Source organism: Sinohyriopsis cumingii, chromosome 2, assembly GCF_028554795.1.
Source record: "Sinohyriopsis cumingii isolate HCF-2022 chromosome 2, ASM2855479v2, whole genome shotgun sequence".
Lineage (NCBI taxonomy): Eukaryota > Metazoa > Mollusca > Bivalvia > Unionida > Unionidae > Sinohyriopsis > Sinohyriopsis cumingii.
In genome coordinates this window covers 60093570-60121418 of record NC_142962.1, presented here as the reverse complement: position 1 = coordinate 60121418, position 27849 = coordinate 60093570, and the positions used below count along the sequence as shown (strand labels likewise).

Here is a 27849-nt window from a genome sequence, read left to right as displayed (position 1 = left end):
CCAAAACTGGCCAGAAAAAAAGTAACATTATATTGCAGGTCTACACCATTCACATATATAATCTTCAGAGCTTCAATAAAATCCAAAAAAAAAGAGTAGAAAATAGAGAGAAGTCTGAGTATTTGGTTCATCATAGCTAAGATGATTGCATTAAAACTTTGTAGGTTAGATTATTTGATTGGTGCAGTTGCACAAAAGGGTTTGAAGTTTGTTTCCTCTGGACCATTTGTGGGTACGTTTCTTGAAAAAAACTGTCCAATAAAAAGGAATATTATGGAAATTTAATTCAATACCACTTCTTTCACACTGGTTGGAAGATTTTACAGAAACTCTACTGGCTTGATATGTAGATGTTGTGGCTATGCAATAAGGTTTTACTTTTTTCCTCATCCATTTTTCGGGACTTTTCTTGAAAATCTGTTGAAAAAGGTGCATTTACGATAATTCAACTTGTAACTGCTTCTTCTTCCAAACTGTAAGAAAGATTTTATTAAAACTTTGCAGGCTAGGTATTTGGTAATGCAGGATATTTACAGATGTGTTGGAAACATTTTGATCTTTCATTGTTCCAAAGGTTTTGCAAGCTGAGGAATGTATGTTGTTTACCATATAAAAAAAACACATGCCTGAATTGTAGGGATATGTATCCATGTGATTACAAGTACATCTACTTTACAACTGCCTGATTTAATAATATGTACACATTAATGTAATGAAAAAATGAATAAGTTATTGAACTAGCATAAGACAAGGTGTTATTCAGATATTTCTACAAACAGGTTTGATTAAAATCCATTCATACTTGTCTGTATTATCATGCTCACAAGCAATTAGACATAAAAATTGGAATCAAAATATATTTGCAGTCACAATAACTCAAAACCCATAGCACTGACTGCTCCAACTTGAGATTTATCTTACTTTTTCTTAGTGTAGTAAATTTCGAACTTCATAGTTTCTGATTTATTTAAAAATATTTAAATATGTATATGAGCATGGACAGGGCTTAGAGAATATTTCTGAATGTTCTACTACAAGAAGTGTTCTTTTATGCAATTACAATTATCTTATAATTTAATTGGTTAAATGTAGTTTAAGTAATACACAGTGCATCCTTCTCTGGCTCCTTGCTTGTCCTCTCTTTGTCTACTATGGTTCTCTGCCCAGACATGATGTCATTGCAGCCAATATATGTTAATAAGCTAGTAACTAAATTTAGAAACGCTGTCATACTGAACCAATCAGATGACTGAGTTGTAGCATGCGATCAAACATTGTCAGTTAGGCATCATTAATTTAAATGATACGCCTGTAGAGATGCATTCCTTTCAATGCTGATGCTGCATTTTATTTTATATCATAGTACGTCCCGATTCCATATTACATACAGGATGGTGGTGCAATTGTCATCCATGTTGCGAGAGGGAGTTCACCGGCTGTGGACTTGTTGCTGCAGTGCACATGTCTAGTAGCATTTCCTGGATTCTTGCAACATGGTGAATTTACAGTTTGAGCATTGCAGACAGATTCCACAAGCAACTGCCTGAGGATTCGAGATGTGATTCAAATTCAATTCAAAATATAAATGTTTTATATAAAAAAAGGACCTCTTTTCATGTTGGTCTCAACATATCAATCTTTTGGAACTTGTTGTTGTGTCCTATGTCCTGTCTGGAGCAGTATTTGAGTTGGCAGCAGCAAAGTGCTTTGGCTGGAGGTCATGGTGCAGCCACATCTGCAGCTGGAGTTGGTATGGAGGTCCATTTTATTTCAACTTTCGGACAACAGTCTTTGTCATGTTATATGCGCTACATCAGATTTCTTCCTAACCATCTTCTTTCTGCTCAGGAACATTTGTGTACATACATTTAGTGTCATGTGCTTTGGACACCATTCCTTCCAAAAAGATTGTTATGTTCAAACTGGCATTCTCTTTGGGGCCTCTAATTTGATATGGAGTCCACTGAATTATTACTACAACCTAATTGTGCACTGGCTTATTTTGCTTTGTTGCGGTGTGGATAATTTGCTATTCGTGGAGCCCATTATTACTGCAACAAACAAGCAGTGTATGTTGAACATGATATTTCATATGGATAAACGCCTATTCATTCTGCATTGAGGAGCATCTAAGAAAAAGGTACCATCATACAAATTGGAACACTTCAGAGACGTTGTACAGCTGTTCATGCTAGTCATTCATTTTCACATGCTTTGCTACATTGTCATTCCAGCTGTATCTTCTATTAATGGGCATGTGAATTCCTAACTGGTTATCAAATACATATATCTAATATTACTACCTTTAGGCACATCTGGATTATTATGCAGTTTGAAATCTAGTTCACGCATTTTCCACGTTACTGCATTATCAATCATTATTATCTTAATCCTTTCATTTCCTTAAATTGAGGGCCTTCGTTACAGACGCACTGTTCCATAGTCACAGAACTTCCTTCACTTCGTTTGGGCCATTGCCAAGTTTCATGCATTCACAACTTGGCTTTTGACCCCCAATTTGTGCCAGTACTTAAATATACTAAACTATTATGCCCATATACTTCATACCCGCTTCCTACAGTGCATGTACGGAGTATCAGCTGATGTTTGTTATCAAAGCAATCCTCAGGATTAGACTTATCGAGTTTCGGTTATCAGTGTCCCTATATACCTCGTATATGCCCCTTGCGGCTCCACATTCAGGTGTCGGACACTCTTCACAACCCTACAAACTCCCCCAAGTCTCTCTTCCTGAGGTATTCCTATAGAAACAATTCAGAGCTCGGCTGGTGCAGTGTGCTGTGACAGGATTTGCCCCCATTATGCCAAAGATTATTTACATTTACAATAAAGTTTATACTGAACCTATGTATTGTGTGTCATTTAAATTATAATTTAATTGGTTAAATGTAGTTTAAGTAATACACAGTACATCCTTCTGTCTCCATGCTAGGCCCCTCTTTGTCTACTATGGTTCTCTGCCCAGACATGATGTCATTGCAGCCAATATATGTTAATAAGCTAGTAACTAAATTTAGATACGTTGTCATATTGAACCAATCAGATGACTGAGTTGTAGCATTTGATCAAACATTGTCAGTTAGGCGTCATTCATATAACTGATACACCTGTAGAGATGCATTCCTTTCAGTGCAGATGCTGCATTTAATTTTTAACATTATTTGCAGAAAGAACCACCCACCTCCCCTCCTTCCACCGTGTTGTTCATTTGGGACATTTCTTGCATAGCGTACCGTTCCAGCTCTGTTCTAGGGGCCCTTTATCAAATCAGCTAATGTTATTGCCATTGCCAAGTTTCATGCATTTACAGCTTTGCTTTTGACCCCCAATTTGTGTCAGATCTTAAATGAACTCAACTATTATGCCCATATACTTCACACCCGCTTACTACGGTGCAGATATGGAGTATTGGCAGATGTTATTATAGCAATCCTCAGGATCAGACTTATTGAGTTTCCGTTATCAGTGTCCCTATATACCTCGTATCAGCCCCTTGCGGCTCCACATACAGGTGTTGGACACTCTGCACAACCCTACAAACTCCACGGAGTCTCTCTTCCTGAGGTATTCCTATAGAAACAATTCAGGGGCCATTGCCAAGTTTCATGCATTCACAACTTGACTTTTGACCCCCAATTTGTGTCAGTACTTAAATGCACTCAACTATTATGCCCATATGCTTCATACCCACTTCCTACAGTGCATGTATGGAATATTGGCTGATGTTTGTTATCATGGCATCCTCAGGATCAGACTTATCGAGTTTCGGTTATCAGTGTCCCTATATACCTTGTATCAGTTCCTTGTGGCTCCACATACAGGTGTCAGACACTCTTCACAACCCTACAAACTCCCCCAAGTCTCTCTTCCTGAGGTATTCCTAGAGAAACAATTCAGAGCTCGACTGGTGCAGTGTGCTGTAACAGGATTTGCCCCCATTATGCCAAAGATTATTTACATTTACAATAAAGTTTATACTGAACCTATGTATTGTGTGTCATTTAAATTATAATTTAATTGGTTAAATGTAGTTTAAGTAATACACAGTACATCCTTCTGTCTCCATGCTAGGCCCCTCTTTGTCTACTATGGTTCTCTGCCCAGACATGATGTCATTGCAGCCAATATATGTTAATAAGCTAGTAACTAAATTTAGATACGTTGTCATATTGAACCAATCAGATGACTGAGTTGTAGCATTTGATCAAACATTGTCAGTTAGGCGTCATTCATATAACTGATACACCTGTAGAGATGCATTCCTTTCAGTGCAGATGCTGCATTTAATTTTTAACATTATTTGCAGAAAGAACCACCCACCTCCCCTCCTTCCACCGTGTTGTTCATTTGGGACATTTCTTGCATAGCGTACCGTTCCAGCTCTGTTCTAGGGGCCCTTTATCAAATCAGCTAATGTTATTGCCATTGCCAAGTTTCATGCATTTACAGCTTTGCTTTTGACCCCCAATTTGTGTCAGATCTTAAATGAACTCAACTATTATGCCCATATACTTCACACCCGCTTACTACGGTGCAGATATGGAGTATTGGCAGATGTTATTATAGCAATCCTCAGGATCAGACTTATTGAGTTTCCGTTATCAGTGTCCCTATATACCTCGTATCAGCCCCTTGCGGCTCCACATACAGGTGTTGGACACTCTGCACAACCCTACAAACTCCACGGAGTCTCTCTTCCTGAGGTATTCCTATAGAAACAATTCAGGGGCCATTGCCAAGTTTCATGCATTCACAACTTGACTTTTGACCCCCAATTTGTGTCAGTACTTAAATGCACTCAACTATTATGCCCATATGCTTCATACCCACTTCCTACAGTGCATGTATGGAATATTGGCTGATGTTTGTTATCATGGCATCCTCAGGATCAGACTTATCGAGTTTCGGTTATCAGTGTCCCTATATACCTTGTATCAGTTCCTTGTGGCTCCACATACAGGTGTCAGACACTCTTCACAACCCTACAAACTCCCCCAAGTCTCTCTTCCTGAGGTATTCCTAGAGAAACAATTCAGAGCTCGACTGGTGCAGTGTGCTGTAACAGGATTTGCCCCCATTATGCCAAAGATTATTTACATTTACAATAAAGTTTATACTGAACCTATGTATTGTGTGTCATTTAAATTATAATTTAATTGGTTAAATGTAGTTTAAGTAATACACAGTACATCCTTCTGTCTCCATGCTAGGCCCCTCTTTGTCTACTATGGTTCTCTGCCCAGACATGATGTCATTGCAGCCAATATATGTTAATAAGCTAGTAACTAAATTTAGATACGTTGTCATATTGAACCAATCAGATGACTGAGTTGTAGCATTTGATCAAACATTGTCAGTTAGGCGTCATTCATATAACTGATACACCTGTAGAGATGCATTCCTTTCAGTGCAGATGCTGCATTTAATTTTTAACATTATTTGCAGAAAGAACCACCCACCTCCCCTCCTTCCACCGTGTTGTTCATTTGGGACATTTCTTGCATAGCGTACCGTTCCAGCTCTGTTCTAGGGGCCCTTTATCAAATCAGCTAATGTTATTGCCATTGCCAAGTTTCATGCATTTACAGCTTTGCTTTTGACCCCCAATTTGTGTCAGATCTTAAATGAACTCAACTATTATGCCCATATACTTCACACCCGCTTACTACGGTGCAGATATGGAGTATTGGCAGATGTTATTATAGCAATCCTCAGGATCAGACTTATTGAGTTTCCGTTATCAGTGTCCCTATATACCTCGTATCAGCCCCTTGCGGCTCCACATACAGGTGTTGGACACTCTGCACAACCCTACAAACTCCACGGAGTCTCTCTTCCTGAGGTATTCCTATAGAAACAATTCAGGGGCCATTGCCAAGTTTCATGCATTCACAACTTGACTTTTGACCCCCAATTTGTGTCAGTACTTAAATGCACTCAACTATTATGCCCATATACTTCATACCCACTTCCTAGGGTGCATGTATGTTGTATAGGCTGATGTTTGTTATCATAGCAATCCTCAGGATCAGACTTATCGAGTTTCGGTTATCAGTGTCCCTATATTCCTCGTATCAGCCCCTTGCGGCTCCACATACAGGTGTCAGACACTCTTCAAAACCTTACAAACTCCCCCAAGTCTCTCTTCCTGAGGTATTCCTAAAGAAACAATTCAGAGCTCGGACAGGATTTGCCCCCATTATGCCAAAGACTATTTATATTTACAATAAAGTTTATATTGAACCTATGTATTGTGTGTTATTTAAATGTCCACAAACAGAAGTAATAAAAAACTTTAAAGATGGCCACCAATACAACTACATCATGCAGTCAGATCAGCCCACCTTTAATTCAAGTAAGAATAAAACTTTAACACTGAAGTTACCTAGAGTGCTGACAGGTGTACATATGGACAAATATGAACATGGATGGTGATTACTATATCAACCTTCTGTCAACACAAAATTATCGGCAACAAATACAGATGAAATGAATGTCTATTTTGAAATTATACCCATTGCACTTGTGATATTATAGAACATAAATGCTGTCTTATCAGGAACCAGACCTCATTTAAATATCCAAACATTCTTCATTTTCATGCATTATATGATCACGAACTGTGCTTTGCACTTATTCTCACTTTTTCTAAGTTATCATCAAGTACAATCAAAGATCAACAAAACAATCCTAAATTTAATTCGTGCAAGGAGTATGATCAAACAAATTTTGTAGTATTACCTGGATCTGGGTAGAGTGGTGTGCTCTCAAAGAGCACAGTGGTGGCACCATTACTGAGTGGTCCATATACCACATAGCTGTGGCCTGTGATCCACCCCACATCTGCCACACAACCAAATATCTCGCCATCCTTGTAGTCAAACACATGCTGAAAATTTGATGCATAAGCTAAACAAGAGTTCTACAAATTGCAGCATCTCATTGGTGAACTTAAGTATGGTGATGCAGTTCTCAGCTTTTGCAGGTGAGATAGGAAATCCATGCATAACAGGCTTTTAACTTTAGGCATATGGTAGTAATATAGCAAAGTTTTAGTTAAATAAAGCAACATAAATGTAAAATCTTAATGTTAATGAAAAAAAATTATATGTCTTGCCACATACAAGATAAAAGTGATACATGGGAGTGAATGTTGAGAAAAATGATTGCATTGGCATTCAAAGATGAGACAAAAGTGATAAACAAGAAAGGATAAATGGTGAGGAAACTTATATGTCTTGTCATTCACAGCTTAGATAACAACCTTGTTATGTGAATTATTATAGTAAAGAAGTTGGCTCAACTATCAAGAAATATACTGGATGCAATCAAAACTTAACAGAGCAAAGACACACGTCAATCTCTTGATAATTTAAAAATTATCGTATTCAACATAGCCCTTTGGAGAAATTTTACTTTAGGATCTGTGTTGACTGCATGTGTATTTAACTGAAATTTTACTTTAGGATCTGTGTCGACTGCATGTGTATTTAACTGAAATTTTCATGACATTACCACTACCATTTATAATTGCTTAGAAGTTGAGTCCAATTACAAACTGCTCAGAGCCAGACCTGCCATTGCATAATGTGCCAGTAGATCTTGGTCTGTGCAATTTTTTTGGAGTAATCAGTAGAATAAAAACACTGACCCTGAGCTGATGATACATTATCAAGGTGAATGCTGTTTTGCAGTAAGACTCAACTTATAAATTAGTATATGTAGCATTCTTCAAAATAATGCCCAAAATGTAACAGTGATCATGATATATTTGCAGAATTCAAAGACATAAAAAAAACACTGATCAACAAAATAAACCAGCCAGGTGTAAATATTTACCTCACCTGGAGACTGAAAATTCCAATTTTGACTTTTTTGTAGTGAAATTCTCTCCAGTATCTATTCTTTTTCAGTGTAAAGATGTGAAATTCCAGAGGCCCAACAATGATTTTCATTGTCTGATCTACTTGGGTGAGGGAAGTGATATCTCCTACAAGAGCTGAATAAGTCAAAGACCAATGGCCCTTCACTGCTACTATTACTACATAAAATATATCATTTTTAACCAAATATAGCTGCAACACTTCTCAACCTGACATTTTCAATGCGTACATGAAAACGTCCTCTATTAAAAACCATATTTTCTTCAATTAGTAGATTGAGAGTTTTCCAGTTTTCTAAGAGGATAATTTCATTCCTCTACTGACCCCCATAATAAAATATTGAATAAGATGTTCAAGATGGCTGCTGTGGTGGCCAAGATGGATATCAGATTAGCAAAATTTGTTTGTATTCAAGACCAACTAGACACCATAAGAAGTCTCCTGTTGAAAACCCCATGCTGATATGTCTTCCATTTAGGAAGAGTAGCAAAAACAAGATTTTTTTGCTGTGGTGGCCATGCTGGCTTTAAGATCAGCACCATTTTCTTTTAAGACCAACCAGACATCTTAAGTCTTCTAGTGAAAATCCCAACTTAATATAAGTGGAATAGTCATTAAGATTTTCAAGCTGGGTGCTGTAATGGCCATAAAAGACAACCTGGCCCCAACATATTTTTTTAGGACCAAACAGATGAAACAGGACATCTTATGGTGAAAACCCCATGCCAATATGAATTTCCATTCAGGAGGAGTAGCAATAACAAGCTTTCAAAATGGTTGTCATGGCAGCCATAATGTACACCAGATTAGAACCATTTTCATTTAAGACCATCTAGATATGACAAGAAATCTTTTCATGCAAAACCCATGCAGATATGATCAAGCATTCACAAGGACTAGCAATAACAAGATTTTCAAGATGGCTGCTGTGGTGGCCATACTTGATGCCTAAGCAGCACCATTTTCATTAAGGACAAACGAAATCATGGGATGCATATTTTTGTTAAGTTCCATGTCAATCCTCCAAGCAGTTTTGGTGGAGCAGTGATAACAAACTTATCCATATATATGGACATACAGATGGCAGATGTTGAATGACAGACAACAAGCAATCACATAAGCTCTTCTGGTCTGAGACTGATTGAGCTAAGAAAACAACAATATATTAGCTGAGCACTGTACCTTAGTATCAAAGTCATAACAATTGTTTCTAAACAATGCAAAACTATATAATGACCTTACCTTCATGGTGACATTAGCATACAAGAGGTAGCCTGCCTGAGAGTGGGTAATACCCTTAGGTTTCCCTGTAGAACCTGAGGTATACAACATAAAGAGAATATCTTCACTATCTAGCACTTCTGGTTTGCACTGTGATGACTCTTTCTCCATCTCCTGTAACCAAGGAAATGTAAAAGTAAATTGTTTCACACCAAATTATGATATAACCATGCTGATGCAAAAATTTCCCAAGTAGCTGACAAAATTTTGACCAAAATTAGCAGCATGCTAAATTATTTAGTCCGAACTATGGATTTTTTCTTTCCACATTTGGTTCCAATTCAACTTTAGACACACCTGATTATTTACAATATTATTTTCTTTCAAAGTTACACTATTTCTCTGAAATTTTTCTTTGCATGCTAATAAAAGTTGTATTGCTAAATATACATTTCTGCTTATTCTTTTTGTAAAAATATTTAGTCCCTTAATTCATATTATAAAATTTCAAAACTATGTAATACTAGCAGAGACCAGTGACTTCAGGGCAGTTATCTGCAGACAACAACATAACAAACCACTAAATCTTCATATACTCAACAAGCTGGATTCTCAAAAAAATGAATCAACATCTGAAATTTTTTATATTGCCAAGTGATTTTGGTGATCAGAAGCACCAACACAGTATTAACTAAATTGTCATCACAATTTTGTTACCTAAAGCTTACAAAGTCTATAACCAAGAGTCAAGAAAATCATACTGACATTTTGGCAAGACATTATGGTGGATTTAAAACTTCAGGAGCATATTATATTGTACAACTAAGCCCTAACAATGAAATTTACAACAATTTAGCATGTAGAATATACATTTACATTCAAATATAACTGCAGAAATCGAACATCACTTTTTTCTGTAACTGAAACTAATTTTAATGGTGTTGTCTTTGTTGCAAAGTATAGTTAATGAAACCAAGAACTGTACAATATATATATATATATATATATATATATATATATATATATATATATATATATATATATATATATATATATATATATATATTCATTTGCAACACAATCTGTATTATAATATTATAAACATCTTCATTAATAATGGTGCAAGCTAGCCTGTCATGATATGGTACAATATGTGTGTGTTAAAGGGGTATGTCTCATAGGCAATATATATATATATATATATATATATATATATATATATATATATATATATATATATATATATATATATATATATATATATATATATATATAAATAATGGATGGCAAATTCAAACACTAGCTGGAAACAGAGAGGAACATTAAACAATGGTGACCAGTATGAGGCTGGGCTGTATATAACCTTTTCTAGACTGAGGTCGAATTTTCCCATAGGAACATCAGCTCCTGTCCGTTGGTAGACAAAAACTCGTTTTACACAATCTGATAAGGCCACAGCGTTGTCAACAGTTTTTTTCAGCTCTATTTTCTTCCCTCCTCGCAGACCCTGATCAGCTGTGATAACTGTCTCAGCCTTAGCTGGAAAAAAGAAAATAAATTATCTATTTTTATTACTGTTAATTTATTGAAATAAAATGAATGCACAAATGCAAAAAAGGAAATAAAATTATTTAATTGCATAATTAAAATGCACTAGAGAAAACAAATAAAATGCAGTACAATAGTTGGAACCTAACAAAGAAATAAAATGAGGTACTACTGAAGTATTTTGTATGAACTAGGTGCAGTTTGTGGTTTACATTCTGATAAACACAAATGCATAAAACTCCAGATTGGTCTTTTGATTTTCACTTTTACCCAGTGTAGTTCAAACTGTACTGCCTAGAAAATCACACTATGAAACTTATTTCATATTTTTCTTTAAGAAGGTAACAGCATCAACATGATTTGGTTTTAGGGCTGAATGTTGTGCATTTACTCTATCTCCAGCAGTAAAGAACACCCTCTCAGTAAGGACACTGGTTGCTTGGATGCAAAATAAGGATTTAGCAAGCTTAGCTAATCTAGGAAGTCTCTGCTCATGATTTTTCCACAGATGAAGGGGATTTGAATTCAAGGGAATCTATGGAAACACTATTGTTCTTAAGCTCTTCTTCTAGTTCTTCCATTTATGTTTCTGAAGTCTCAACACCACTTATGTAAACATTATCAAGAAGTTCTTGCATGCCAGAACAACAGGTAACTTTATCACTTGTGCTTAGTGTGTCTAAATTTTGAGACACTTTTGTGTAGCCAAATTAAATATATGTGCATAACACTTGATGTGAAAGTTGCATCCTCAAAGATGTTCCTATGGGAAAATTCGACCACATAACAACAACCTCATCTGCCACACAAATGTCATCATCTGACAATGTGTTTAAATCTTTCTCTTTTATTTTAGCAAGATCTTTCAACCTCAAAACAGCAATTACTGCACACTGCGTTTCAAGATACCTTGAAATCATGGCATAAGTACTGTTCCATCTAGTGGGCACATCAGCTATGAGCTTATGATCTGGCAGGCCCAGCAATTCAGCCTGGCTTCTTAGTTTAGCTGCTGTAGTTGTACTTTGGCAGAAGAACTCATCTATTCAACAAATCCTGCTGAGGAGAATTTTAGTGTGTCTAATTTTGAGACACTTTTGTGTAGCCAAATTAAATATATATGCATAACACTTGATGTGAAAGTTGCATCCTCAAAGAGTCCCTGCCTTGTCCATGTTAGATGCATTATCTGATATGATAGGTGTTATGGGGATATACTGTATTTCCCACTCTTTGAGGGCCTCATGAATCACAGCAGCTGTATTCTCTTCTGTGTGCCCTTCATACATGAGCCTAGTTTGAAGAATCCTTATCAATGTTAGCTGACATTATTGTTGGATATGATTCAGTTGCCCTTGACATCCAACTATCTGTTGTCAATGCAACCGTCTCAACATTTCATAGGTCTTCTGTTACCAGTGCTTTGACTTGAGCATATCTTTTAGGAATGACCACCTCTGCATTCTGCTTTCTACCTGGAACATTATATCAAGAATCTAGTATATGTAAAAGGTCTCTAAACTGAATCCACTATTTTGTATGGACGCAAGTCCTTCATGATAAATCTGCACACTTTGTCAGTTATCAGTAAAGCACATGAAGAATGGGAGGAATATTTTGTGCCAATGGACCCTGGTATGGTTCTTTGGGTTGGCTGCGATGTTTAAGCTTTAGTAAGATCAGAATTATCTTCACCCGATGAACTTCCATTAGCAGACATCGATGATCTATTGTCTGTCATCTTGTAATTACCATTTTCCCCATGATGATGCTTGTTCATATAGTAGGTTAGATTTGTGGTTCCACAGGAAAAATCAACATAAGCCTCATATAGTCTGCACATAGCAATTGCGTCATCAATTCTACCATCCCTTTTGCTCTTTCTTAACACAAAATGAATCCATATGGATGACTGCACTTTTGAATTTTTCACCAGGATGTACTCAACCATGTTTGAAATACTTGTAACTCAAGGTCAATGTCAATTAGCCTTCAGTATCAGCAAGGTACTTATTTATTGACAAAAAGAAGTTTAAGCTTCAGTGGGATGAAGATTCACAGACATGTAACTTTCAATTACCCATGCTGTAACTTCACAGGAAACAAAGTTGAAATGTTACTGAAGCAGACTGCCAGAGGTAGAGGTATGGAATTCAATAGGTCAATGTAAATCAGAAACTATTCTAAGTAATGAAATATCACTAATATTAATTTATAAAAATAACAGAGTCTGGTTGCAAATTTTTATCAAAATTTATGTAAATATTGTACTATATTGATATAAGAAAGTTATATTGCAATTATTCTATCATCGGTTTAATACCACAATATACCGGTATTCAATATTATCGTGCACCCCTACTTAATTGGTCTTACCTATTCAGTTTTTCCCAGGTGAACCCAGCAAAAGTCGCCAATACCAACTGGTTACAAGGATGTGCTTTCATAACAGGGGAGTGGTTACTGACTGGGCAGCTACCACTGATATGATGAGGTTTATGTCTCTCCTCTGAGAGGCCAAGTCCCACAGACAAAAGCTGGAAGTGGTCTAGGCATATTATCCAGCTGACTCCACTCCACTATGTTGCAAATGGTGACATTTCGTCTGAATGCCAGACCTGTGGAAACTGCATAGATTTCATGAGCTGAGATTTTCAAGATGTATCTGTTCATGTGAGTATTAATGTACACTGATTTTCTAACTCCCTTTAACAAAATTGCAAGCACTTGTGGTGTATGTCTTGCTTTCCAGACATAAAAGACACAAAAAGTCTGGTCAATAACATAATATTCTGATCTACATGGCTTGTGAATGATCGGCATTCGGATAGAAAGGCCATCTATAGTAATGTGTACATGTAATAGCAGCCAAGGTGAAACAATCTAACACCACAGGGAACAGGCAAAGGAGTTGAAGAAACTCCCTTGCTAAAATAAATGTTTTGTCTGAAATCCTCTCTTATGCATATATGATGTTCTTGAAGCATTTGGGAGGGAGACAGACTAGACTGATGTATGTAAGGAATTATATACTGAGAGGGATGAAATGTTGAGAAGGAATAAAGTCTGACTTCTCCACCTTTATTAACCACCTGAGACTGTGCATGAGGGTAATAAGGTTGTTCATATCTTGGACCAAAATTGAACTTACCCATGTTTTTGAAGAATGTCATCCAGGTAGGCCATCTTCACTGTGGAGGTGGTCATCCTGAACCTTCTGATTACATAGATTCATGTGAAGACACAATGGTTCAGGTTCAGGCCAAAAGAAAGGACAAAACTGTTTACAGGAAAGACTTATCCAAGTCTGACAAAAAAGGTGACCAGCGCCCATGGGTGGGTCACCAGCAGGTAGAGGAAAGTCAACATTTAGGTATTTCCAAACAGTATGCATCAGAATGTGACATATCAGTAAGACAAGAAGCTGGCTGGCAACATACTCATGGAAAAGAGGCTTTTGCATTACTGTGGTTGCAAATTTGTTCTGCGATACATCGTGTTTTCTGCAACTTTTGCTCACTAAGGCAATGTCCTAAAAGATGGACTATCATCATCACTGTCTGCATCAACAGAGGCTTTGACCAAGTATATTGGAATGACAGTATGTGGAGGCTAACATCCGGATGCAGACAGGATAAGATGGATTTCTTCTGTAGCTGCCTTAAACCTTAAATCCATCTGTTCCATTGTTGGATCGGATGATACAGGCATTTCCACTTCATCATCTTCATTTAGCAGGGGATAGTGTCTATGCCATATCAACACACAACACTGTTTCCATTGGATTTGCCACCAAAAGTGGTGGTATATTATAATTCTGGTTTGGCACAGCAGGACAGTTCTATGAATAAAACCAATTCAATCTGAAGTGGTATATTAATGTTTGGTCATAATAATTGGTTTCGCTGTGCAGTATGTTCAGTGTAAGATACTTTAACTGTTTGAATGCATCTGACCAGTTGGCCAGTCTAACAGAAGCGAATCATGACCACAGAAGTCACATATCGCACTCCTCAATGGCTGGATCAGTTGGTCAACAGTTGGAATGGCATATGGCAGTTGATAAATGCTATGATGGTTGGATGGTATAAGCTAGCTGTCCAGTCATCCATTTTTTTTGCAGCCCTTGAGCTGTCTTCTAAGGACATTAGGCCATGTATTTTCTTTACAGACTGTACACGCTTTACAAGTGTGACAAAAAGCAATTTGTACACAGCAGATATGTTTCATGAATGTCATCCACTACTTTGAATCTCTTACATTTGTTGCACCATGTTGTAATTTCTGTAATGACAAGAATAAACAAACAAGTACATACAAAATTATATATGTATAACTGAAATAAATCCCAACCATGCTATAAAATGAGTTATAATTAAAGTAAATGCATAAAGGCAACACCCTGGAAATTCCACTGGTGAAAATATATGTTGCCTTTAAAGTCAAATGTGACGAAAATGAACAATATGATAATTTCCAAAAATAACAATACATTCACTTGATTTTACAAAAATGTTATATGCACCATATAAAACATTTTTACTTACTGCACCACTGAAAAGTAAAGTGGATTGTTTATTGGCACATCCAAGTTAGTGGAGCGAAAGTGAAAAACTGGTTGAAACTGGATACACGAGCCATCTTTTGCAGGTAGAGAGGGGAGTTAACCTGTAAGAGTTTCTTCCCTTTGTCTACATTGAACTATATAGACAAAAATACCTTTCCTCATTTTACGTCTTTCCTGGAGGGTTGGATTCAGAAGTAGCAAAGAAAGTTATCCTAATGTAATGTAATCATGTAAAATATTTGCAGGAGAATCATAAGACCCAACTGGGCCTCAGGCTGCACACCTGGCTGACATTTGCTGAAGAGCAAATACAAGAACAGTTGTTTGTGAAGTCTAGGTAACATCATTTCTTAAATACTGAAAGGCCTCTATTTGTGTCCAACTTAGTCTAATTCTGATTTTATTTGTTAAATACTGAAATGCCTCAAAGCCTGGACACTCTGTATCCAACGTAGTCAAATTTTGTTTTGTCCAATACTGAAAGGCCTCTATGTCTGGACACTGTATCCAACTTTGTCAAGTTTTGTTTTGTCCAATACTGAAATGCCTCTATGCCTGGACACACTGTATCCAAGGTAGTCAAATTTTGTTTTGTCCAATACTGAAAGGCCTCTATGTCTGGACACTCTGTATCCAACTTTGTCAAGTTTTGTTTTGTCCAATACTGAAAGGCCTCTATGTCTGGACACTGTATCCAACTTTGTCAAGTTTTGTTTTGTCCAATACTGAAAGGCCTCTGCACAATTTCTACCAAAATGAGAACCCTTAAATCAGGATGCTTTCTGTTAAATTTGGTCCTATTCTTTTCAACAGTTTATCAGAAGTTTTTATAACAGTTTTCCTGCTTTTAGTAATGGTGACCATATTTAACAGTGAATCTGTATCATGTATGTCAGTTTGAAAGAACTTAAATTAGTTTAAGTCCACTGAGTGATTCTTGACAAGAAATTGTTGAAAGGTTTTTCTCCTTTAGCAACAATGGCCACATCGGATGATATATTCACATCCACTGATGTGAAATGCAAGATGCTCCCTGTAAAATATTGTGCAAACTGATAAAGCAGTTTTAAGAATTGTCATAATCAACAGTTGTGAATGGACAATGCATGGTACACAGTGGAAAAAGGACAACAAACGATTACCATAGCATAAGCTAACTTGGCCTTATGGTCTGGTGAAATAAAATGACAAATATAAAGATCTTGGATAGCATATTAGTAATAAGCTCTCTATACAGCTCTGCATCCCTTAGTTCAAGCCTAAGCCTCATGGTCATGAAAAGGCCTATACACCTCTGCAACCCTAGTTCAAGCCTAAGCCTCATGGTCATAAAAAGGCCTATACACCTCTGCAACCCAAGTTCAAGCCTAAGCCTCATGGTCATGAACAGGCCTATACACCTCTGCAACCCTAGTTCAAGCCTAAGCCACATGGTCATGAAAAGGCCAATACAAAATTTAAACCTATTTTCAAATGTAAAAAATTTTGATCTTTAGTACATGTAACTTACCTTGAAGCCGAATTCTATTTACCAAAACTTTGGCATAATCTTATCCATTGTTTCCCTACATATATAAAAGATGTCAATGAATTAAAAAAGTTCGAAGTAAGAATTTTAATGTAGGCATTTTTAAACTAGAGATCAGTCTGTTTTCTGACTTTTGAGACAAGAGAAGCAGTATGCATCAATATGACAATATGAGATACTGGTAACTGAATACAACAAATAAATAAAAAATACCAAATGAACTTAAACAAGATCCCTATCTAAAGCTCTGTAATAATAATTTAACAGCATTTTCTCTACCATTTTCCTTCCCCAAGTCATTTTTGTGTCAAACTTTAAACTATGTAATTTAATGTAGAATTCTGAACTACACCATTTTGCCTTGTTTAGAAAATGAACAATTAATATATTAATAAAACTTCCAAAATATCAAAATGAGTTACACATGTGTTTCTCAGTCACATTCCTCAGCTAATTCGAAAATGTCTGAAACATGGAGAAAAGTACAGTAAATATATTGGAACCTAGGAATTTCAGCCACTAAAGAGACCAGCAATACTGGCCATATGGACTGTAAACTGGATTACTCGTTGCTAAATGCATCATAAGGAAGCTGCTACAGACTCTACTTTACAGCCATGATGGACATGGATCTTGGATGATTCAGGTGGTTTTGATTGGTTCCACTGCATATTAATAGCTAAGTGATTAGTATGCCAGACTCAACAAGAAATGTGCAAGTTGGAATCCTGCCCAGAACAAAACAGTACAGCTACAGTGATGTGCCCCTGGAGAAAGTACTTAACTTTACACTTTACTTCAACTGCCTTGGCACAATATTACCATTAATACCTTGATGTGCTGTTAAAAAACAAAATTAGAAACAAATCCACTGCACATCAAATTCCAGTCATTACCATCCATAATTCTTCCTGCCAGGGCCTCTGCACTGAATCCAGCAAACACTACACTATGAACAGCTCCAATCTGTGCACAAGCCAGCATGGATGCCACAGCAATTGGGGACTTTGGAAGATAAATGGCTACTCTGTCTCCTTTCTTGACCCCATGGCGCCTTAACATGTTGGCCATCTTGTTGACCATCACCTGAAGCTGCCTGAAAAATTGAAGTAATAGTAAATGTACCTGCTTTATAGATATGAAATCAGGTATGTTATTATGAACATGTTTTTTTCTATATGGCAAAGAATATACAATGACAATCTCCCAAGACCTTTGGAGCAATGAAAGATCAGAATGTTACCTACTCATCTTTAAACACCAAGCAGTAATACTATAAAAGGTTGACTAAATACTAAATAAACAAGATGAATTCTCCATATTCCACTTTTCAAGAAAAGTCCTCAAATATGAGCCAAATGATTAAGGTACAAACTCACTGTACATCAACCAAACCAAATATCTAACTTATAAATCTCCTGAGCAGTCTGAGAGAAGAACTGACATAAAATATCGCTTTTTCTTCAAATTTTCAAAACAATTTCGTCAAACTCAACCAAGGGAAAAAATTAAAACCTTCCTGCAGATCTACACCAATTACATATATAGCATACAATGTTTCATTACAATTTTCCAAGCTGTGTGTGGAGAGAAGTGAGAAATTTTGTCATGGATGAAGAAACTGATGGAAGGACAAAGGGATGAACAGAGACAAATTGACGCATGTGGCATGACTATATCCCTTTGGATAAGTGCAGGGATAATCCTTAAATCAGTTTAGAAGGAGAAGAAATGACAACCTTATAATCCAAATTTCCTGCTTTTAAACAATTTCTCAAAATATTTCCCCCCAAATGGGCCATAGGAAAGTAAAACCTTTTGCTCATCTAAACCAACCGGAAATCTCCCATTCAAGGTTTCAATAAATCCTCCACTGTAGTGTGGGATGTGGAACACTAACAAACTCAATTTCCAAAATAACCCCCTCTTTGAAAAAATTTCAAGAATTTATTTTTTTTTAAAACATGGGCCAGAGAAAAATAAAGCTACATCTTTATCAACAACCATATCAAACTCACAATGATAAAACATTTTCAAGAAATGTCCCAAAATGCACCAGAGTAAAAAAAAAGGAAAAACTTTTTTGTGCACCTACACCAACCAGAGAAAGAGGTTAAGAACTAATTTTACTAAGGTAATACCTACCTGCTACTTTTGCATAACTTAATCCATCCAGATGGAACTGGCCCTTTCCTGTATGATGAGAATTCATCCTCTCAAAGGGTGATTTCCAGAAATATTTTAAAGTTCAACCTTGCAACACTGGTCCATACACATCTATCCGTCTTGCCCATCCTCAAACTATATTTCAATATCAGTAATTTATTACCAGTTGCTACTGTTTTGCCACTTTTGTGCCATTACTTTGGGCCCAGGAGAAAATATCCCTTGCTTTAGGTGCACCAAGGAACAGAGGCAGATGGATAAAATGCCACATTTATCCCATCCTCCGAAAGCAAATGAGTTAGACTGACCATGGTTCAAAATCTAATGAGCTTTAATCTTAATAAATGAATGGTCCCACTTAGCAAGATACTGAAAAGCTTCCCTGATTTTTGTGACAATCCTCCTTGAAATAGTGGAATTTAAAATATCAGCCAACCCCTTTCAAGGACAGAAAAGAAAACTTCCTTCTTTTAGAAGCTGCCAAACAGAAATATAAAGCCCAGCCCGACAAAAAGTCAATCTTGATCATCCTCAGCATAGATACAACTGAAAATGGAATCCGTAAAGGAAATGAAGCTACTGATGAGAGCTGTTTTTTCCCGCTGAAACTATGGTTGTCAGACAATGGATATCATCTCATAATTGTCTGGTTTGATAGATATGTCTTGTATCTTGCTCCTTTGTCTAAAAGATGGTAAGGAGAGCAATGAGGTTCCAATAGAAGTTTTAATTAAAAACACAAGACACACAAGAGATTTATCGAGGCATTAAAGAGTGAAACAACCGTCTCTGCAGCTCAAAATACCTGATCAGGAAATTATTATAAAATATAAACCAAAGGCAAAGCCTTTTGAAAATCTGAATATGTTTGACAGGACTGCCCTTTAGCTCTTGATAGAAGCCAAGCATCGTCTCTTCAAAAAGGAGAAGAAAATCAGTCACTGCACTCATAGTGGGACAGCAAGGATTAAACTTTTCTTCACATGGGATCATAGACTTTGGATGAGGACAATGGCAACTTTGTTCTAAAACTTGGATAGATCATTTGAGATGAACCAAGCATGAAGGTGGAGAATCTGAGGACTGTTGTTTAGGAGAATGTCCATGTGCTGTGACAGAAAGTTTCTCTTCTGGTTCAATAACCTGGCCTAGTCTACCAGCTGTTCAAGAAGATCATTAAATCATGTTATTAGTGCCACACAGGGGCTGTTAAAATGAACTAAGAGGTGGAGGTCCTTCATTCTTAAGTACTTGTGCAAACAGACAATTTCACTTCAGACTGAGAGCATCTACCGACCAGGGTCTGGGTCTGGGGAAATAAAATGAGAGCTTACTTTTAACCTTGTTTTAAATAAATCTACAAAGGGTCTCCACCAAATTCTGAACAGGGAATCTCCTATGGACTAGTTCAAAGACCATTGTGTGAGGACTACCCTGCTTCTCTTGAACTAACTGTCCACCAAAAATCCTTTCTTGCCATAAATTTGATGAAATCAGAGAGTTATCATATCCAAGGTTTACAACTGAATCACATATTATAATATGTTTTCTTGTGAAACCTCCATGCTGATATGACATTCCATTCAGATGGAGCAAAGATAACAAGATTTTCAAGATTCCAAGTCCAATTGGTAGTTTCATAGCAATACTCCAAGCAGTTTAGAAACAGTGACAACAAAACATGTGCTAACAGATGGATAGATACAGGCCACCCCATAAGCTCTTCTTGACTATGAACTGTAGAGTCAAAAACCACTGAGTACATCTCAGTTAAATATAGCTTTTTTTAAGAAACAAATCTAAAAAGTAAACAAAAACTGATATAACTTGCAGATTGGTCCCCTCATGTATCCTAAATGATTTGCCCACTGGTCTTGTCAAGGAAAAAGTGTTGTCTAATTTATTGTATGAAACCTTGAGCTCAGATAAAACAGCATTTAAATTTAAAATCTTGAAAGACAGTGGTAAAATATTTAATTTTCAACCCCTTAATGGGACTCAATCTACTGGTCCTTCAACCTTATCACAGAAAATCATCTGATTACATGTAACTGTATCAAATGCTAAAACATTCAAGTACAAAGCAAAGCTAAGCAATGAATGGGGAACAGTGCTACTTCTGTTCACCATATCTCATTGGCAACATATAATTAACACTTACTTGTCCAACATGAATAACAATGAGCTGTCTCTTCACTTGTTAAATACAGAGAGCAGTGCTTATGCAATTCTTTGAAAATTAAGCTAAGCTGAAAGATAAGCTGCTTATAAAAGCCTCCAATACATGCAGGATATCAGTACAGTAACTTAACCTGGATGCATGTATCACACTGAGTTGGATAGGAGAAGAAAACCAAGGTCAAAGGGTTGAGTATGACCTGACATCCTTCTCCTATCAAATAAGATGTGATACAAGCTACCAGATCAAGTTACTGCAATGATGAGAAGCTTATTATCTAACCTACTGGTAAACTATTTTTTTTTCATAATAAAAAAATCAATTATTTTATGTTGTTCTTCTTCTCCTACTCTGATTCCATTCATCTTATCATGCTGCAGACCACTCAAAATGTAGTGCAACTATAGTAGCTGCTATGATAGTCATATCTGCTATCAAGTAGCACCATTTTCCACTTAGAAGTAACCAGACATTACAAGAAGTCTTCTGATGAAACCCCCATGCTGATATGACTTTTGACTCGGAAAGAAGAAAAGATAACATGATTTTTCAAGATTGGATGTCCCATTTATACTGTTTTCATTTAAGAACACTAGACCATGAAATGCGTGTGTGTGTACAATTTCATGGCAATATGCCACGTAGATTAGAAACAGTGACAGCGTGGCCTAATAATGAGCTGTATCTTGCTTATGCTGACTTGGTAATACATCACTGGTTAAATACAGACAGCAATACCTTTGCAACTGACAATTAAGCTAAGCTAGAAGATAAGCTACTTATAAAAGCCGCCAATACATTCAGGCTATCAATACAGACCTGGGTGCTTGTATCACAATGAGTTTGATACAAATTCAGGATCTCACAAGACCCAAAAGTGTTGGGTAAGACCTGATATCTTTCTGCTATCAAACAAGACGTGATACAAGCAACCAGTTCAAGTTACTGTATTGATGACAAGCTTATTATCTACCCAGAATAATTTTTTCATAATAAAAAGACATATTCTGAACTACTTTTGCTCACATGGCACATTATGGTGATGGCAGGAGACAAAGTCACAACACTTAAATTTTCCTTAAATAACCCTAAAAATTCAAACATATGGTGAAAACTCAAATATAAGCCAGCCAATCAAATCCTTTGTCTGCTTAAAAGCAAGCCATTTTGAAAATGAAATCCCACATGAATAATATCAGCCACAGTATATTTTGAGTTTTTAGGGAATCTCTTACACATGTATTAGAAAATGTAAAGACCACACGTGAAAAATAGTTTAAAAAAATATTTCAACTTGCCATGGCCTTGACCTACATGCAAGACTTGGCCAAGTTATGCAACCCACTATCTAGTGATAAGGAACATACTGGTGTAAATTTCAAATTAATATCTCATAGCATTCAAATGGTATCATGTGGTTAGGAATTTTACTGACAATGTGTTTCTAAATATTAATAAATTTAACATTTTAAGATGTGCATGCATACAAAAGTTTGTGGACTATCATCATTAGGCAAAAACAAAAAATAAATGTGGTTCATGGTGTCATCAAAAACAGAATAGGAAGGTATTACTATATTTTTGTCTTACTTTTATGTATCCTAGTTGTGTTAGTTCATGTCAGTTTCAAATCGAATATTACGTTTTTTGGTGGGACCACAGACCAACCACTTTAAAAAATTAAAAAAATTAAAGTAAATAACAGGATCTCTTTTCATCAAAACAGGGTTTAAAAAAATGAAGATTATTTTCAAAGTGGTTCAAAGTGATAGATGCAAAAATTCTCTTACCATCATTAAGTTGGTTTCATTGGACAAGTTACCTGACACGTGTCTGCATTTTAATAGTATTTGGAGTCAAGTACATTTGGTGTACTTAAATCATATAAAAATGAGAACTATTCAAATAGGTGACAAACCACTTCAAACTGCTTTTCTAAACTAAATTAAAATTCTTTCAGAAACGCTTTTACAAACTAGAATCACAAACCATGGATAATTTGAAAATAATTTTTTTACATATGTATCATAAGAACTGTATATTTGTGTGTTAATTTCTGCCATACACCCAGAAGTCAATACATGAATTCAGATAGAATGTGCATGTGAATACTTTCATCTTTTTTGTTCTCTAAATTTAATTATTGTCAATTTATATCCAATTAACAATTCTAATTACTATACACTTTGAGATTTAATTATCAACAATTTCTATCCAACTAATATTCTAATTACTATGAAATTTTACATTTAATTACCATCAATTTCTATCCAAATAACAATTCTAATTACTATACAGTTTGACTGTAACAAAAACTTAATTTAAATAAAGTTAAATAGTTATCCTTTTACTACAGCCAGCATATCTGAACATTTGTAAGTATGTTTTCTCATGTCTTATTATGCCTAATTTATACTGGATTTGCACAGCAAACCAGCACAATAAACTTATCTAGGTATTCCTAATTTATATTACCGGTACATTTGTATAGCAAACTAGCACAATAAGTATATCTCTGTACAATGACCATGACATACCAATGATAAAGTATTTTTACACTTCCTACCCAGTCTTTTATCTTGAGATGTAACACTTGGAAGTTAATAACTAATCATTACAAATATATCAGACCTCAATGAAAACACCTATCTAAACCACTGAGGTGTTCTGAATAAAGAGACACCTAAGAATAAACATATGCACATGTATCTGGGTCAAAATTAAAACATTACATCCTTTCAAATTATGCTAATCTCTCTGGAGTATGTAAGCGCTTGCTTGCATTTTCTCTTCACGTCTGATTCGTTTTTCTTAATTACTTACCTGATATTCTTATCAAATAATTTGTTTAATAATTATGCTGATAATCTTACATCTTCCATTGTAAAAAGCTGGAATGTACATGTACATGTGAATAGACCTGAAAGAAGATTTGAAAATTAATTTACATTTGAAATTTTTCCAACATGAATGTTTAGCAAAGTTTCAAATCACAATAATCCATCAAAAGACCTGGGAGGAATGGATGATGGTAAATCTGTGAAAAAAATGCAAAACTTGTCACTATTTGATCAAGGACAATTAACTGAGAAGAGTAATTGTATAATCTGTATAATTAAACTTCTGGTTTTCTCAAGAAGACCAAGACTGGAATGTTAAAAACTTTGGAATACTTGTTTCAATACTTTCAAATGTTTGACTTTAAACAAGAAAATTCAGGATCTGCATGTCAAGCCCACAAACATAGCATTCTGTACATGTGACCTTAACCACAGGGTCAAAGGTTGAGCAAGAATGTCACTGAATGCTTTGTCTTAACTTTATAATGATTCACCTGAATTATGAACAGAATCCATCAAGGGTTTTAGGAAATATATACAAATAAACACACTTCAACCAAAACTTTCATGAAAATAGACTTCAACTATGACCTTGACCAAGGGCCAAAGGAGCCAGCAAGCATGTTGCAAAATGAGTTGTCATATCTTCACAGTGGCGTCGCTAGGGGGGTGCGGGGGGTGCAGACCGCACCGGGTGACACCATCTCAGAGGGGTGACACCAAAATGAAAAAATGCAAATTTTACAGAGCACACACTGCTCGGTCTAGTCGGATTTCATAAGCGGATAACCGATCATAGTTAAATACATGACTAGCAGGCACAACAGTGGCATCGCAAGGGAATGCAGGGGGTGCAGACTGCACCGGGTGACACCATCAGAGGGGGTGTCACCAAAATGACATTACTAAGGATTCTGTATGGTCTGTTACGGAAGGAGGACCATGGGGGTGACACCATGAGCTACCGCACTGGGTGACACCAACCCAAGTGATGCCACTGTATCTTCATAATGTTTCATGTCAAGTGTGACAAAAATCTTACAGTTTGTTTAGGAAATCCTAATGGAACACCCGAATCAGATCCTAAACAAACTGTTAATGCTAACAATGCCATTAAAATAGTGACAGCAATGTCTCACTTCCCACTAAATTCAGCTCTACAAAGATACATCCTCAAAAAAAACCCAGAAAATGTAAATCACTGAGGATTTAGTTTGGTCTGATTGTTTTATGGAACATAAACACTCTTAAGGTTATATCATGCAAAATCAATTAAAACAAAGTGTCTTGCCCAAGACCATATCAACATTGATCCAATGGTGGGAAATGAACCATCACCCTTTTGGTCATAAGTTATGAGTTCAATGTCTAAACCATGGAGTAACTCTTTTTTGAACCACTATAAAACATTAAATAATTCTCTTGCAGGTGCTAGTATTTCCAGTGTAAAACTTGTGATGGTCTCAGCATTAGAATTGTCATTTTTCTTTGTATATTTTACAAGGCATGTAATTTTATATTAAAATCTACTCTAGTAAACTGATTTGTACACATATTGATTAGAAATGGAGGTTTTGAATATTTTTGGGTTGGAAAAAGTAGTAACACAATTGTGTGTGTGTGTGTGTGTTTTATGTAAGATACATGTATGTATGACTTACTGACTTTCTATGCCCTCTCTTTAAAAAAGATTTCATTCCATCAGTTCAGAAATACATAACAGAGAATGGATACATAAGATGACATTAATTAATATACAGCACACTGATCATGTCAATACACATAAATTTACATTGAATGTAATTAGACCTTTGCATTAAGAATCAACAGTACAGTTTTCAACCTAATCATGTAAGACATCTGGAAATGCAAAATATTATGTTTTATCTTTTTAACAATGACCTTTTTTTTAAAGAACATCCAAGAATTAAGACACATGTACAACACACCATAAAATATATGCAGTATGTGTAACACCATTCCTGTTAATAGAATTCTGATTACTCTTTAAGATTTTATAAGAATTACCAGTTTTATATAATTGTGTACACTGATATTTCCCATTTCCATTTGACAATGTGAACCAGTATTCAGAGTATAGAATTTATAGAATTACTTTTTTATATACATGTATTCCAAAATCATATTTGCTGTCCTTTGCATAATCATATTAAATGCAATTTAAAATAGTGTAATACCTAGGTTAAGGAACTGAGAACATTTTATAACTGATTATGATCTCTGTAGAATTAGTTTATTGACAGAAAAGAATAAGAAACTCTTTCTCTCTCTCTAATGTATATATAGTCAAACCTGTCAACAACAGCCACCTATGGGAAAAGAAAAACTGGACAATGTATATAACTGACCTACATACTCAGGTTCACCTTTTAAAATTGGATTTTGAACAAATATTATGCACTAGAAACAATTATCATTATCATTATTATTATTACATTTTCAAGATTTTTACATGTGCACTATTCAACAAAATCATAACACATGCACATACTTTATTCTTTCCAAAATTTATGTCCCACACAAGATTACTGCATCCTGGTCACTTCAATCCATCCTGATGAGGACTGACTCAAGTTAGGAATAGAAACAGCTGTTCGTGCTTTCAAAATAATATCTGGATTAGGCAATTGTTCAACCCCAGAGATCAACACACATTCAACTCATGGGAGAAGCCTTGATAAATAGGAATTCAAAAGAACCTGTTTCTGGTTATTCTTTGTGACCCATTAACTGAAATTTCACATGTATTTACTGACAGGTTTTAACCACTAATGACCCCTATACTGAAACTGAGTTGTTCCTCTCATGGGGTATGCAGCTGCCATTTCAAAGCATTTTTAAATTGCTGTTTTACATTTACTAAACCAAATTACCAATTGGATGTGTTTAATAAGATTCTTTGAATGATATTTTATAGCAAACTTTACTTCCTAAAATTTGACGAAGCTGAACCTTTAATGACACAAACATGATCCCAGCTCTATAGTGCCTATTGTGTTTTGTTCTCCCCAAAAGGCAAGAACAGAGATAAAGGGAAAAAAGTATAAAACCATTAAATACAGAATTTTTTTTTACATTACATTACCACAAGTTGTTGAATAAACAGCAAAACTAATAATACAGTAAAACCTGTCTTGAGAAACCACCTGTCTTGAGAGACCACATTCTCCATGTACAGATTTATTGATTATATAGTGCTATGACCTGTTATGAGAAACCATCTGTCATGACAGACCATTATGTTTTGGCAGAAAGGGTGGTCTTTCAAGACAGGTTCCACGGTAATAATAATAATAATAATAAGTGTGTGTGTGATTTGGATTTTTAATGTAGCTTTAACAATTTGTCAGTCATATCACTATGATGTCTGCAGTATGGCAGTTTAAAGTGATGTCTAGCACTGGGTCATCATGCCGCGGACATGTAGCATGATGTCCCACCCAGTCACATTATCCTGACACCAGGCCGACCAGTCATAACACTAACCTCTTAATGCTGAGCACCAAGAGAGGCAGCTGTTAGTACCATTTTTGTAAGTCTTTGGTATGACTCGACCGGGAATAGAACCAATGACCTCCTGCATCCGAGGCGGACACTCTAACCACTAGGCCACCAGAGCGGTCAATAATAATAATAATAATAATAATAACAACAACCAACACCAATCAACCAAATGCATGGGGTTATTAATCACTGTCACATTTTTTCATGCTATTAGCAAAGTACATGTAATACATACAGCCCTCTTGTTTATTACATATAAACAATTGGACTTTTTCAACATCTTAAACTAAAGTAATGTGAAGTTGGAGATGCTAAGATGATGCCTTGAAAATTTAAATAATACACAGGGAGTCCCAATTTTTTAAGTTGGT

The 27849-nt window shown here is 35.8% G+C and overlaps 1 protein-coding gene across 2 annotated transcripts in view; it reads right to left on the bottom strand.

Moving 5' to 3' along the window:
* Positions 1 to 27849, bottom strand: part of LOC149804995 (acetyl-coenzyme A synthetase 2-like, mitochondrial) — a 63229-nt gene that overhangs the window by 31928 nt on the left and 3452 nt on the right. For both annotated transcript variants that reach the window (XM_089946346.1, XM_089946352.1), the window contains exons 3-6: positions 17665 to 17864; positions 10489 to 10664; positions 9147 to 9299; positions 6763 to 6910 (exon numbers count right to left, since the gene is read on the bottom strand). In XM_089946346.1, coding sequence (XP_089802472.1) covers positions 6763 to 6910; positions 9147 to 9299; positions 10489 to 10664; positions 17665 to 17864 — 677 coding nt within the window. The remainder of the gene's footprint in view (positions 1 to 6762; positions 6911 to 9146; positions 9300 to 10488; positions 10665 to 17664; positions 17865 to 27849) is intronic.